Below are 12,177 nucleotides of genomic sequence, written 5' to 3'. Positions count from 1 at the left end.
TCCTCAAGGCATTTCAAATCGACAGCACAACATGGAGCCTGAGGTCAGTGAGGGACTGAGTCCCCCGCTGACCCTGGGCTCCATGAGTGCACATCCGCTTTGAAAGGCCCAAGAGCCCCTGCTTGTACATTTCAATGTTGGCACCTGCATGCAGCCTGGAGTCAGGGGGACTTCCTGCCGGCCCCAGGCTGCATGCAGTGTTCCACATTCCTCCTTTGACATGTACAAGAGCCCTGCTGGGTGCAGAAGTGTCTATCCTCTAGTCTATGAAAATTCCATCGACTACTCCACTCGTAAATTAACCACAATTTAACATCCCTAGTCTGGGTGGGAGGGCAGGGTTCAGGAGCAGGCTGGGACCATGGCATGTGAGCAGGATGGGGGCAGGGGATGTGGTGCCTACCTGGCGCAGCTCCCCGGGGGAATAGGTATTTCCACGGCTCCGTGTGCGGCAAGGAAACACTCCCTGCAGGCACTGTTCCCCTCCACTCCTGTTGATTTGAGAATTGTGGCCAATGGAAGTGGCAGGTGGTGGTGCCTGCAGGGAGCACTTCCCTGCAGCGCACAGAGCCCATGGGCTCAATCCAGCCCTGGCTTGCCCTGTTCGCGCCCACAAGGCTTAGGGCTCCCCTTGTCCGTTCCCCTCTCCTGCTGCACTGGGATGAACCACTGCTGATGGACCAGCCACAGCAGCCCCACCGCTACAGGATGGGGGAGCCCTGAACCTCATGGACCAGGGCAAGGCTCGTAGATACCCACAGAAATGTGGACATAACTACACAGCAAAGAAACTGTCTGCTGGCTTGTGCTTGTCTCTTCCTAAAAGACAGTCACATATAAATCGCTGCTGTGGTCAACACTAAATTGAAATGTACCCTCTAGCACCCAGAGTTGATAAACATTGATGATTTGTTTACAAAAAATTGAATTTTTTAAAATTTAAAATCGTCACTAAAATACTAAAGTTCTCATTTAAAAATAAGTTATAATTAAATCTCATCACAAACACGCTATGTCTGCACTTAGTCTCATAAAAATGACTTAATGGCTCTACTCTGTCCAGCCTAACTAGAAGCTCTTGCTTCTCGAGCATTCTGGGCTTTCAATTTCTGTTTCTCAGCAGGCTAAAAGGTAACACTTGCAAAGAGACACAAGCTGCATAGGATTGTTTTTGTTCTGTGCTATGTGGTGGTGGACCTTGCTCAAGCACGGCAGAGGAGTTAGTTAAGACATTGTCTTAAAGACAGAGACAATATTAGGGATGTTAAATATCGGTTAATTGAATAGTCAGTGAATTCTTATCGGTTACTCAACTATTCTATAGTCTGGAGGGGCACTGGCAGCCAGTGTGCTCTGGCCCCACTCCCGAGGAGCCTCCTGCCACCCCACGCTGCTGCCTCTGATAAGAGGCAGCAGCATGAGTTGCCAGGCGGGAGCTGATCCATGAGGGGAGCCAGTTTAAAAACCAGCTCCCCTCACGGACTGGCTGCCTGATACAGAGGCAGCAGCCCCTGTCTGGGGGATGGGGTGTAGCTGAGCTCCCAGACCTGGCGCGAGTAGAAGCTGAGCCGGGCTGCCTGCCCGCCTGGCTCCTAATACACTTTAAATGCAGAGCTGCAGCAGGGGTAGATCCCAGACCCGGCACAAGCCAGGACTGAGCTGGGCTCTTGGCCAGCCTGCTAAAAAATTTACTGGCGGGGCAGGGGTGGAATGCGGGTAGTCTATAGCATTAACCGATAAACTATTGCTAATCAGTTAATCTACTAACTATTACATCCCTAGACAATATATAGGAAAAGGTGAAGGCAGCATAGAAAGAAACAGTGGAGTGGGCTAGAAAGGAAAAGGGAAGAAGTTATTCAACATGCACAGAGCTTCCTATATTACCCCTTGCTTTTGCCACAGAAAATCTGTCAAGGCGTCTGGGCTTAAGAGGAACCCTATCCGGGAATATTCTGAAGAAATTTGTTCCCTGGGTAAAAAAAGAAACCATGTGAAGTGTAAACAGTACAAGAAGATGACGCAGTGCTAGTTGAAAGAATGAAACAGCATAAGGAAAACTGCTTATTAGGAGAAAATGATGTGGATGAAGATGTGGATATGGCTGAGTGGATCAGCTGGTTAGAGACTTGAAGAACAATGCATTGCAAAGTGAATTATTTAAGACTCTCTCTCTCTCTCTGTGCCTTTTAGAAGAAGTGTGATTCAACAAGTAAATTTCCAAGCTGTTTGCTGTTGGGTGGTGCTAGAAAAAAAAGTTTAGCTTAACTAATCCTTAAGTCTTGTTTAATTAGTTAACATCTAGTCACCTAAGTATACAACAAAGTTGCAGTAAGAGAAATCTAGAGTTGTCAGTTGCCATTGAGTGTCATTTTCTTATTTTACATTACATAATACATGCCCCTTATTTTGGAACATGATGGGGATGCCATAAGAGCTATTCCCTATTTTACTTCAGCTTAACTCAGTTTTTCCAAAGGAACCCCTTTCTGTATTCATTTTCTCAAAAAACAGAAGTGCCAGTGAGTTCAGTGGGCTTACTCCAAAAAATTAAGTTCACTTTTAAGCACTGTCAGTGTGAGCTTTTTTGGTGACTTAATTTAAATTGGGGGGGGGGGGGTATGAGTGCTTTAAATCAACCATTTAAAATTGCCTTGATTTAAATCAGTCTACCCCGGTAGCACTGAAGTAACTACACAAATGTTAAGATTCAAAATGCTTTTCTTTTCAGTGCCAACTTCTTAAACTTTCAGGATAGCAGAAGCTGGACTTCGTGTCCAAAGTTGATTTGTAATATTATGTCAGTTTTTTGAGAGTAGCCAAGGCTTGTGCAAGTTTGCATGCTTTTCTATATTTGGTTTTGTTTAATTTGATTGTACAAAGCTGCTGAAGAGTTTCACTGACATTCCCAATTTCTGGCAGCAGTATTATGCCAGTAGGATTTTTTTTTCATGCTTAAAGAAGCTGTCCTGTTATATTCTCTGAACCTTTATACAGTAGACTTCCGATAATCCAGCACTTTTGGGACCTAGGGGGTGCCAGATGATCAGATATGCCGGAGTATCAGGCGGTACTCTGGCAGGGGGCCTGTGACAGGTTGGGGGGGGGGGGTTGACAGGGAACGGTGCGGCATGGGGCGAACTCTCCACTGTTTTGCAGGGAAGCAGGGGAAGCCCCACGCAGCCGCCGGTGACAGGCCAGCTGGGGCTGCAAGTGGCAGCGGCAACTTGGGGAAGTGGTGGGGCAGAGCAGCGGGGGTGCTGCCGGGTTGGTCCCACAGTGCCGCCCCTCTCCTGAGCGGTGCTGCAGGACCAACCCGGCAGCACCCCAACTGCTCTATCCACAGCTTCCCCAAGTCCGCCGCTGCTGAAACTGAAGAGCGGCGAACTTGGGAAAACCGCGGGCAGAGCAGCTGGGATGCTGCCCGGTTGGTCCCGCAGCGCTGCCCCTCACTCCCCTACTTGGCGCCCGGCAGTACCCCAGCTGCTCTGCTCTGCAGCTTCTCCAAGTCCACTGCTCGTCAGTTTCAGCAGCGACAGCAGCTGACTTGGGGAAGCGGCGCAGAGCAGCGCAGTTGGGGTGCTGCCGGGCACTGAGCAGGGGGGTGAGGGGTGGCACTGTGGGACCAACCAGGCAACACCCCAGCTGCTCTGCTCTGCACCGCTTCCCCAAGTCCGCCAGTGGTCAGTTTCAGCAGTGGCAGCAGCTCCAATTGTCCAGCTGGCCAGACCACTTCCGGGTTCCAGTTGGTGCTGGACTATCAAGAGTGCCAGACCACTGGATGCCGGACAATTGGAGTTGTACTATATTCTGTGAACTTTCTTAGTAATCCTGAAATCAAGATGGCATGAAGGTATAATGAAGAAGGAAAATTCATTGTAATGCAGATTCTTCTTTCATCTCTCCTTGCCTGAGTATCCATTAGCTTCAGAAGTTCAGAAATATGCTTGTGGAAGTGTATTTTGTAATAAAATTCCTAGAATGTGTTGTTCAGCGCACAGTATTTGTACTGTCAGTACTGTACCTTTTTGAGGTAGGCTATTTTTAAAATGCCTATTTTGGTGCTGGCTTGCTTTGGTGCTTTTCTAACCTCCCGGATTTTACAGGAGATATGAACTATCGGCTCTAACTTGTATCTGCCAAGTCCTTGCATTAGAAGTATGTGATTTTAATATAACTCCAGAGGACTGACAAAGCCTCCCTGTTAATGTAGGTTCTGTAGCACAGTTTTACGTTAGGACTTCAGACTTTTATCATCAATGAAAAGAAAGCTAGCAGAAGCCACTTAAGCATGAAAGGGTTCTTCATCACATCAGAATTTCACACAGGACTTTGGGGGAGGGAATCCTATGGCCTTTGTTATACTGGAGGTCAGATGATTACACTGGTACCTTCTAACTAGGGATGTTCAATTTTGATTATTTGGCATTTGGCTAATTGAATAGTTGATAAGGGCATCTCCGCTCTTTAAATGTAGCAACAGCCCCAGCGAAAGCGCTGTGGGGGGCATTGGGCCAGTGAGCGACTCGATGGCCCCATGTTCCCCGCAGCATTTCAAAATGGTAGTGCCACATGGAGTCCGGGGTCAGGCTCCACATGGTATTTCAAAGCGGCAACATCGCATGGAGCCCGGGGTTGGGGGAAGCCCCAGCTGTCCCTGGGCTGCAAGTGGCATTTCAGAGCGGCAGCGCCGCGTGGAGCCCAGGCTCTGGCCCCAGGCTCCCCATGGCGCTGCCGCTTTGAACCACCCCCCGCCTTATCCCCCCCCCCCCCGCCTCTTTTTGGTAGAGACAGCAAGGATGGGGGGAAAGCAATTAGTCGACTAGTCATTCACATCCCTACTTCTAACTGTAGAATCTCTCAGTCTATAAAATACACAGGTGATCAGACTCTTTAATATTTTCTTTGAGTGACCTTCTAATAGAAGCTTTTTAGGAATCTCATGTGTACACATAGATGACTTTTGATGGAAGCACTTTTTTATTCGCAATAAGAATATATGTGGCAGACTTTCATTTCTGACTAAACTTTATGCCGACACGTAGCCCACTGTCTTCAAAAAGTGAATCTCCAAGGGCAGTGGAGCAGCCTTCAGCACAGCACTTGACAATACGGGGAACATTTTTGTCCTCAGTCTTGGCGAGGGACCTGACCCAGACATAATTTAGAGATGCCTCCGAAGCCTCTCAAACATTCTTTTGCTCCAGTGATTCTCGGTGGCAGAGCACACTATGGTCAGGTTGCTTACATTAAGATAAGGGAGGGGTTAGAAGTGTGTAACCAGCACAGATGTAAAAAAAAAAACTTAGTTAAATGTAACCATTTCAAAGCAGTTCATGGTAGCACTTGAATTGTAGTTACTTTTATCTTTTAAAAGTGTAATGGGAGAAAAGTGTTTGTCCTGTTTGAAGCATAGAAGAATCAGAGGTATTGTAATGCATCAAGTGGGAGTTGGACTTCTATTAGCTGAGGAGTAGCAGAGGTGTGTTTTGAAACAGGGTATACTCTATGTTGTTAGTCTCTTTCAGGTACTGGGTGATTTCTCTATCTGAGATGCATTCAGTTTGGTTTGGGATTGTGGGTTTACAGCAATTGTTCTTCTGTTTGAAAACGTGATACTTTTGTATCATGGGTAACAACTGCGACTTGAAGAAAGACTCTTTATTTGATTCATTTTAAGAGCACTTCGTGTAGAATCAGTTACACGTCTGTTCCTGTGTAGGTGGTAGTCCAATGGGGGGGGAAGGGGGGCTCCCTGCCAGAGGATGTTGTGAAGGCCAAGACTATAACAGGGTTCCAAAAAGAATTAGGTAAATTCCTGGAGGATAGGTCCATTGGTGACTATTAGCCAGGAAGGGCAGGGATGGTCTCCCTAGTGTTTCTTGGCCAGAAGCTGGGCATGACCAGCAAGGGATAGATGATTACCTTTTCTGTTCATTGCCTCTGGGGCACCTGGCATTGGCCACTTTCGGAAGACAAGATACTAAGTTAGAGGGACCTAGCTCTGACCCAGTACAACCGTACTTATTCGACGTGTTCCACTTTTTGGTTGTGTGGATCTCTTGCAGAACAACATGGGAGAGAAATGTAGGAAATGACTGTAAAACCTCAAATGAACAAGGGGGACGAGAAGTGGATGTGTTCAATATGAGATCTGGGACAGGGACTTAGGAACAGAAACCAGGTCTCCCTGCCCCGCAACTTTTTGGCTGAGTGATCCTTAGTAATTCACTTAATATTTTTGTGCCTCTCTTGTCTTGTGTCTTTACTAATCATTAAATATCGTGGTGGTACCTAGAAATCCACTATGCTAAGTGCTGTACAAATACATAATAAAGGTGTCCCCTTCCTCAAGGAGTGTCTTCCAATTTAAGTAGAAGAGAATAGACAAGATGCGCATAACAAAGGGAAGCATAAAAGCAATGAGAATGTTTTGCTCCTGCAGAAAGCAAGTACTCACAGCACACTAATTTGCTAGCTGCTTAGGTGTTGCCAGGAAAAAAAAATGCATACCCTTCCACTGAATTTCTACAGCATCTGAGATTACTGTCTCATTGGCTATGTCTACACTACAGAGTTTTTCCGGGATACCAGAGGCATCCCGGAAAATCTCTGCCGCGTCCAGGGAACGCGTCTGTTCTTCCAGACATTTTTTCAGAAGAGCAAGACTCACTTTTTAGCATCCCTCTCTTTCAGCATCCCTGTCTGTAAACCTCATTTTACGAGGAAGAAGGTATGTTCCGAAAAATGGTTTTTTTCCCCAACATTTGGCCCAGTGTAGATGGGCCAAATGTCAGAAAAGCCTCTTCCGAAAAAAGAAGCAGAAAAAGCTACGCAAATTGCAGTTTGCAATTTGCATAGTTTTTTGCGGAAGAACAGTGTAGTGTAGACATAGCCATTGTGTGTGTTGTGGCAACTAGGTGCTGTTGGAATACGAATAATTTATTTGACTAGATTTCATGTTAGAAAGACAAGGTGGGTGAGGTAATATCTATTATTGGACCAGTTTGTTTTGATGAGAGACCAGCTTTTAAGCCACTCAGAGTTTCTCTTCACATCTGGGAAAAGTACCAGCACTGCAAACAACAATTGACTTCAGGTTGCCGGTTAACTTTTTTGTTAATTTTTAAGCAGTAGTGAAAACAGATTTTAATGTACTTTTAAAACTTACTTTCCCCTGTAGATGTCAAGAAAGATTGGTCAGATCATGCGTTATGGTGGGAAAAGAAGAGAACCTGGCTCCTTAAAACTCACTGGACCTTGGATAAGTATGGCATACAAGCTGATGCTAGGCTCCAGTTCACACCTCAACACAAATTGCTCCGTCTTCAGCTTCCAAATATGAAATACGTGAAGGTGAAAGTGAACTTTTCTGATAGAGTCTTCAAAGCTGTCTCTGACATCTGTAAGACATTCAGTAAGTATCAGATACTTAGAAAACTAAGAGGCTTTCTTCTGGTATCTATACAGCTGTAAACGCTCAGTCAGTTTAAAGTGGCATTTATCTGGAGTGTCAGTGTAGAAGAAAATCAAACATGAATTTAACTTTTTTTTATCCTGTCTTGAATTACACTGTCTTGATACAACCTGATGTTAGGTTTTGTTTTTTGGTTTTTTTTTTTTTTTTACTGTTAGTTGGACAACAGTCCCGGAATAAAATAACTTGGTTGTATGAAAATCCAGTCCAATTGGCATAATTACTTCACTGATGGTGAGCAAGTGTGTAGAATTTCAGCTATCTTAATTGGTAGAGAAGTATTTTGCCCATCAAAATTAAACCTGTTTCAACAAATACAACTTGAGGAAACAGTCCTTATTAAATAAGGCTGTATTCAAACTTTGCCATTTTTAAAAAAAAAGTTGTTGGAGTTGCCTTTTAAATTGTATGTGACATTATATATTGGATAACTTAAAACACAATTTCAATTTAAAAGCATGATTGTTTATCTGCCAGGCTCATAGGTTCTCTGATGGAGAATCAACTTAATGACCAGATGAGGATATTTCACCACAAAAATGTCTAGTGCAGCACTGGTTTCATCTTCCCTTGTCCTGCTGAAAGTATTTTAGCTTTGCTTGGCCTGGTGTATATACAGCAATGTGACCAACACCTGTTAATGGCATTGAAGAATACATCTCTTCCCTCCTCCCCTTGTCTGGGAGTAACTACCTCTGGTGTGATTGCACTTCACTTCAGAGCTCCTATGGGAATTCCCTGTACCAGTCCTGGTTATTAGGTGTTCATAGGTCTCCAGGCTTTAATCCTTCTCTTTTCACTTGCCAAATTGGGTATATTCTGTTTTGGAGGAAGCAAGTGTAAGAGATGGATGTCTGTACCTATCTAACTTGGGTTTTGTAGCTAGTGACTCCCTCCTCATAGCAGTCAGTGCTGTGTTGCTTATGTGGGAGGATTGCACTGTTTTCCTTCACTCAAGGGCAGTGTTGGTTCCAAAAGGAAATGAGCATCAAAGTGCTATCTTCCTACCCAGAGTCTGCAATTCAAGCTTTGTCATAGTAAATCTCTTTCCGTTTTCAAAAAAGATACAGATTACTTTTGGCTGACCCATTCATGTCATTACGCTGGATTTGTTCAGCTATAAGAGAAGTAATACAACATGGCCCTCAATACATAAAGAATTTGTGGAGAACATTATTATTTATAGTAGCCATTTTATTGCTATTTTAATAGAAACTGAAAATTGCCACTTTTTAAAAATAAAGCTAATCAGCCTTATTTTAGAATAGTGATAGAAATGTAGCCATGTTAGTCTGATGTAGCTGAAACAAAATACAGGACTATGTAGCACTTTAAAGACTAACAAGATGGTTTATTAGATGATGAGCTTTCATGGGCCAGACCCACTTCCTTGATCTGAGGAAGTGGGTCTGGCCCACGAAAGCTCATCATATAATAAGCCATCTTGTTAGTCTTTAAAGTGCTACATAGTCCTGTATTTTGTTTTATTTTAGAATAGATTTCCTTTCCTTTTTAATACCTTATCTAGCCAAGTATTAAACCCTTTCTTGCTAAAGATATCACAAGCTTCTGCCTTGTTGCTAATGAGTTTTTGTAGCAGTGAATCACACCAGGAGATTCTTATGTAGTCAGTCACCTAAGGAAAGATCTCTTCTTACCAGTTGATGCCACAGAACATTCAGAACCTTAAAAGGGCTTACATCCGTGTTTCTCAAACTGTGGGTCCCTACCCCCAGGGGAGTCGTGAGCAACTTAGAGGGGGGGTTGCAGCAACTTAGAGGGGGGTCATGAGCAACTTAGAGGGGGGTATCACAAAGTTTGAGAACCCCTGGCGTACATTATAGTACTTATGTTGTTGTTTTTTGTAATATTTTTTTAAGAAGAAATACTCAAACTAAGGGAATTCTGAGTGTTGGGAAATAACTTTCCTCCATCCTATACTCTAACCCAACCGCAACCTTCTGTGGGAGATGTAATTCTTTATTGCAACTGGATGCTTTTCAGTTACTGGGAGTGTTTCCCGCTTCTGTTCTCCCCCCACTTCTACCAAGCTCTAGCTTTTGAGTACTGAGGCATGTTGTTGTAGCACTCCTCCAAGTCCAATAGTCCAGTGTTTCTCAACCAGTGCTCTGAGTACCCTCCGAGGTACTTGAGATAAGTCTGGGGGAAGGGAATGAAATTTGGAGAAAACTGAATTTTTGTTTTAAGTTTTGTAGCACTTTATTATTTTTGTTTTACACCCCAAAAACATTTTTGTTTAAGTTGTTTGAACAGATGTGTTGCAGTGGTACAAAAAAAAATTGTGTGTGTCTGAAAACAGCAGGTACTGGGGGTACTTATAATTTTTTTTAAAGGGATCCTTTATAAAAAAGGTTGAGACACACTGCACTAGACCACAGAGGATGCCCACTGCGGAAGAACCTGGTTATTTTGTCTTGTCAAATCTGCCCAACATGTGTGTGTTATTGAATGTCCTAGGAGAGAGAGCTAGGTATCCCCAAGCATGGATTTAAATTTTCTTACTCAAAAGTCTGTAAGACTAAAAGTTTCCCTGGGGTGTGAGAATAGGGTCTTATTAGAAAATTGATCGCCCTGCTGTTCTTGACATTGGTCTGCCCATCTTGTGACCAAACTAGTTATTAGCTAGCTAGATGAGGCGAAGGTACTGCGTTTAATTTCCCTAGAGGTTGTGCGTAGTAGGAACTACCCAGGCTCCTTTGGCAAGCACTCTGAACAATAGGGCTGAAAACATTAAGGATTTCCACCAACATCCTCTGTTCTTCCTCTGAGATTCGCTAAGCATTACAGCTCTTTGAAACACCCCTTCTCTTAGGAGGGACATAAGAGTTGTGAGCTTAGGTGGTTCCTCTTTTTAAAGAGTCTTTTTACCCTAACTGCTATATCAGGCTTCAAATTTAGGCTTCCCATGCTGGCTTCCCACAAAAAGAACCCTATATCTAGTTTCAGTTTGGAGGAAGAGAGAAATGGTTTTCCTTTGTATACCAAGTAGTAAGTCCAAACATTGGCTCGAAACTTTGAGCGATCTGCCATCTCCCTTCTATTTGCATCATAGCAAGTCTGAAAGAGGCTGTGGGTTTTTTTGTTTGTGTGTTTGTTTTTACACCCCAGTGGGAAGCCATCTTTTTTGGCGACTTGAGTCATTTTCCATAATTTCCCAAGGGTATCCTGTTTGTATTTTCCTCAAACTTTCTTTGCTTCCCCAGAATATCATCTCTCCTTTTCTCAGATCAGGAGAGAGCATTTTAGATTGCCTGTTTCTCTAAAAGGAGTTGATGGGTTAAACATTTCCTAGCATGCAGCTCTCTGCTGCTGCCAATCTTTGTGGTATCTGAGTGTGGATGGGGGAGTGGCGGCTGCTTGCAGCCAGTTTTTTGCTGATTATTTTGAGAGATGTCCAGTGTAACCCTGAAAACAGCAGATGGCAATCACACCACTGGACTGAGCTTTGTGCAGCATCCCTTTTTTACCTGACTCTTTAAAACTGGAGCCGTTTATAATCCAGTGCTTTCTGAATCAGAGTAAATGAGAAACTGTTTTAACGATTAAACCAGTACCTTGCATTTTGGCTGTAATGGTGCACTCTCTTTTAACGCTCAGAACACATGACTCTGCAAATTCAGTGGATCTTAAATATGGAATGATTGTGTGACTAATCCTTGATGCCATGAATCATCATGAGCAAACTAGTTAAGGAGTTACATTTTTAGAACTTTGCATGTAAACAGGAGTATTGGTGGTGAATTTATTTGAGTTAGGAAATACCAGAATAAAGGTTTCACAGGTTTGTCCCCTTGTGTGCATGCATTATCGTGCAGTTCTTAATTACGCGATCATACTATTTTTTTTCTTCTGTTCAAGTCAATGCTCACTTAATGAGCAGGTATTGAGTGCTTCTGTTTTCTCCTTGTTCAGTGTGTGTCCATCCTTTATTGATTACACACTGTACAGGTTTTTCTCTCAAGGCAGAAATATTGATTTCCTCATAAAGGCTTCTGTAATGGTAACCATTGTACAGGTAGAACCTCTCTAGTGTGGCACTCTCTGGTCCGCAAACATCCATGGTCCAGCATGATTTTAGTTAGCCCGATGTCCACTTATCATGGGTATGGCCAAGTTTTCTTCGGTACCATAAAGTTTGTTTATAGCCACCAATCCTGGCTCTCAGTGTTCTGTGCTGCTATTTAGCTCGAATTTACCCCAAATGTCTTCTGAGAACCCAGTAAGCAGTGGAAGTGTTGGCAATGCTGCTAGACAATATTGATCTCCTGTGGTTCAGCAAATGCTCTGGTTCGGGACTGGTCAGGTCCTGAAGGTGTCAGACTGAAAAGATTCATCCTGTAGTAATTGAATGCTTCACAAATATTAATTTATTTTCATGGGATCCCTTGAGTTGAGGGGCTATTACTACCTGATCTTATAAATAAGGACCTGAGGCATGAAGATAAAAGTCGGAAGTATCCACTAATTTTGGGCACCAAATTTGGAATGTCTTGGATCTGATTTATTCATCCTTATCTCTCTCTCCCACACACACATACACACTCCATGTTCTTAGCATTGTAGATAACTTCATGTATTTGGAGCACCATTCTGTCTCTTCCTCTTATTCTCTGGCATTCACTTACCACCTTCCAACTGGGACCTGTCTGAGCTGCCGGTCGTGTTATAGCAGAATCCCG

At 43.7% G+C, this 12,177-nt stretch overlaps 1 protein-coding gene across 7 annotated transcripts in view; it reads left to right on the top strand.

Annotated features, from left to right (window-relative positions):
- Positions 1–12,177, top strand: part of FERMT2 (FERM domain containing kindlin 2) — a 123,838-nt gene that overhangs the window by 54,378 nt on the left and 57,283 nt on the right. For 6 of the 7 annotated variants that reach the window (XM_006116318.5, XM_075926218.2, XM_025181328.3 and 3 more), the window contains one exon: positions 7,184–7,417. The exons of the other annotated variant lie outside the window; for it this stretch is intronic. In XM_006116318.5, the coding sequence (XP_006116380.2) occupies positions 7,184–7,417 (234 nt within the window). The remainder of the gene's footprint in view (positions 1–7,183; positions 7,418–12,177) is intronic. 7 annotated transcript variants of the gene reach the window in all.

This window comes from Pelodiscus sinensis, chromosome 5 (assembly GCF_052426305.1).
Source record: "Pelodiscus sinensis isolate ZL-2025 chromosome 5, ASM5242630v1, whole genome shotgun sequence".
NCBI classification, from domain to species: Eukaryota; Metazoa; Chordata; order Testudines; family Trionychidae; genus Pelodiscus; species Pelodiscus sinensis.
This window is presented reverse-complemented; position numbering and strand designations above follow the sequence as displayed.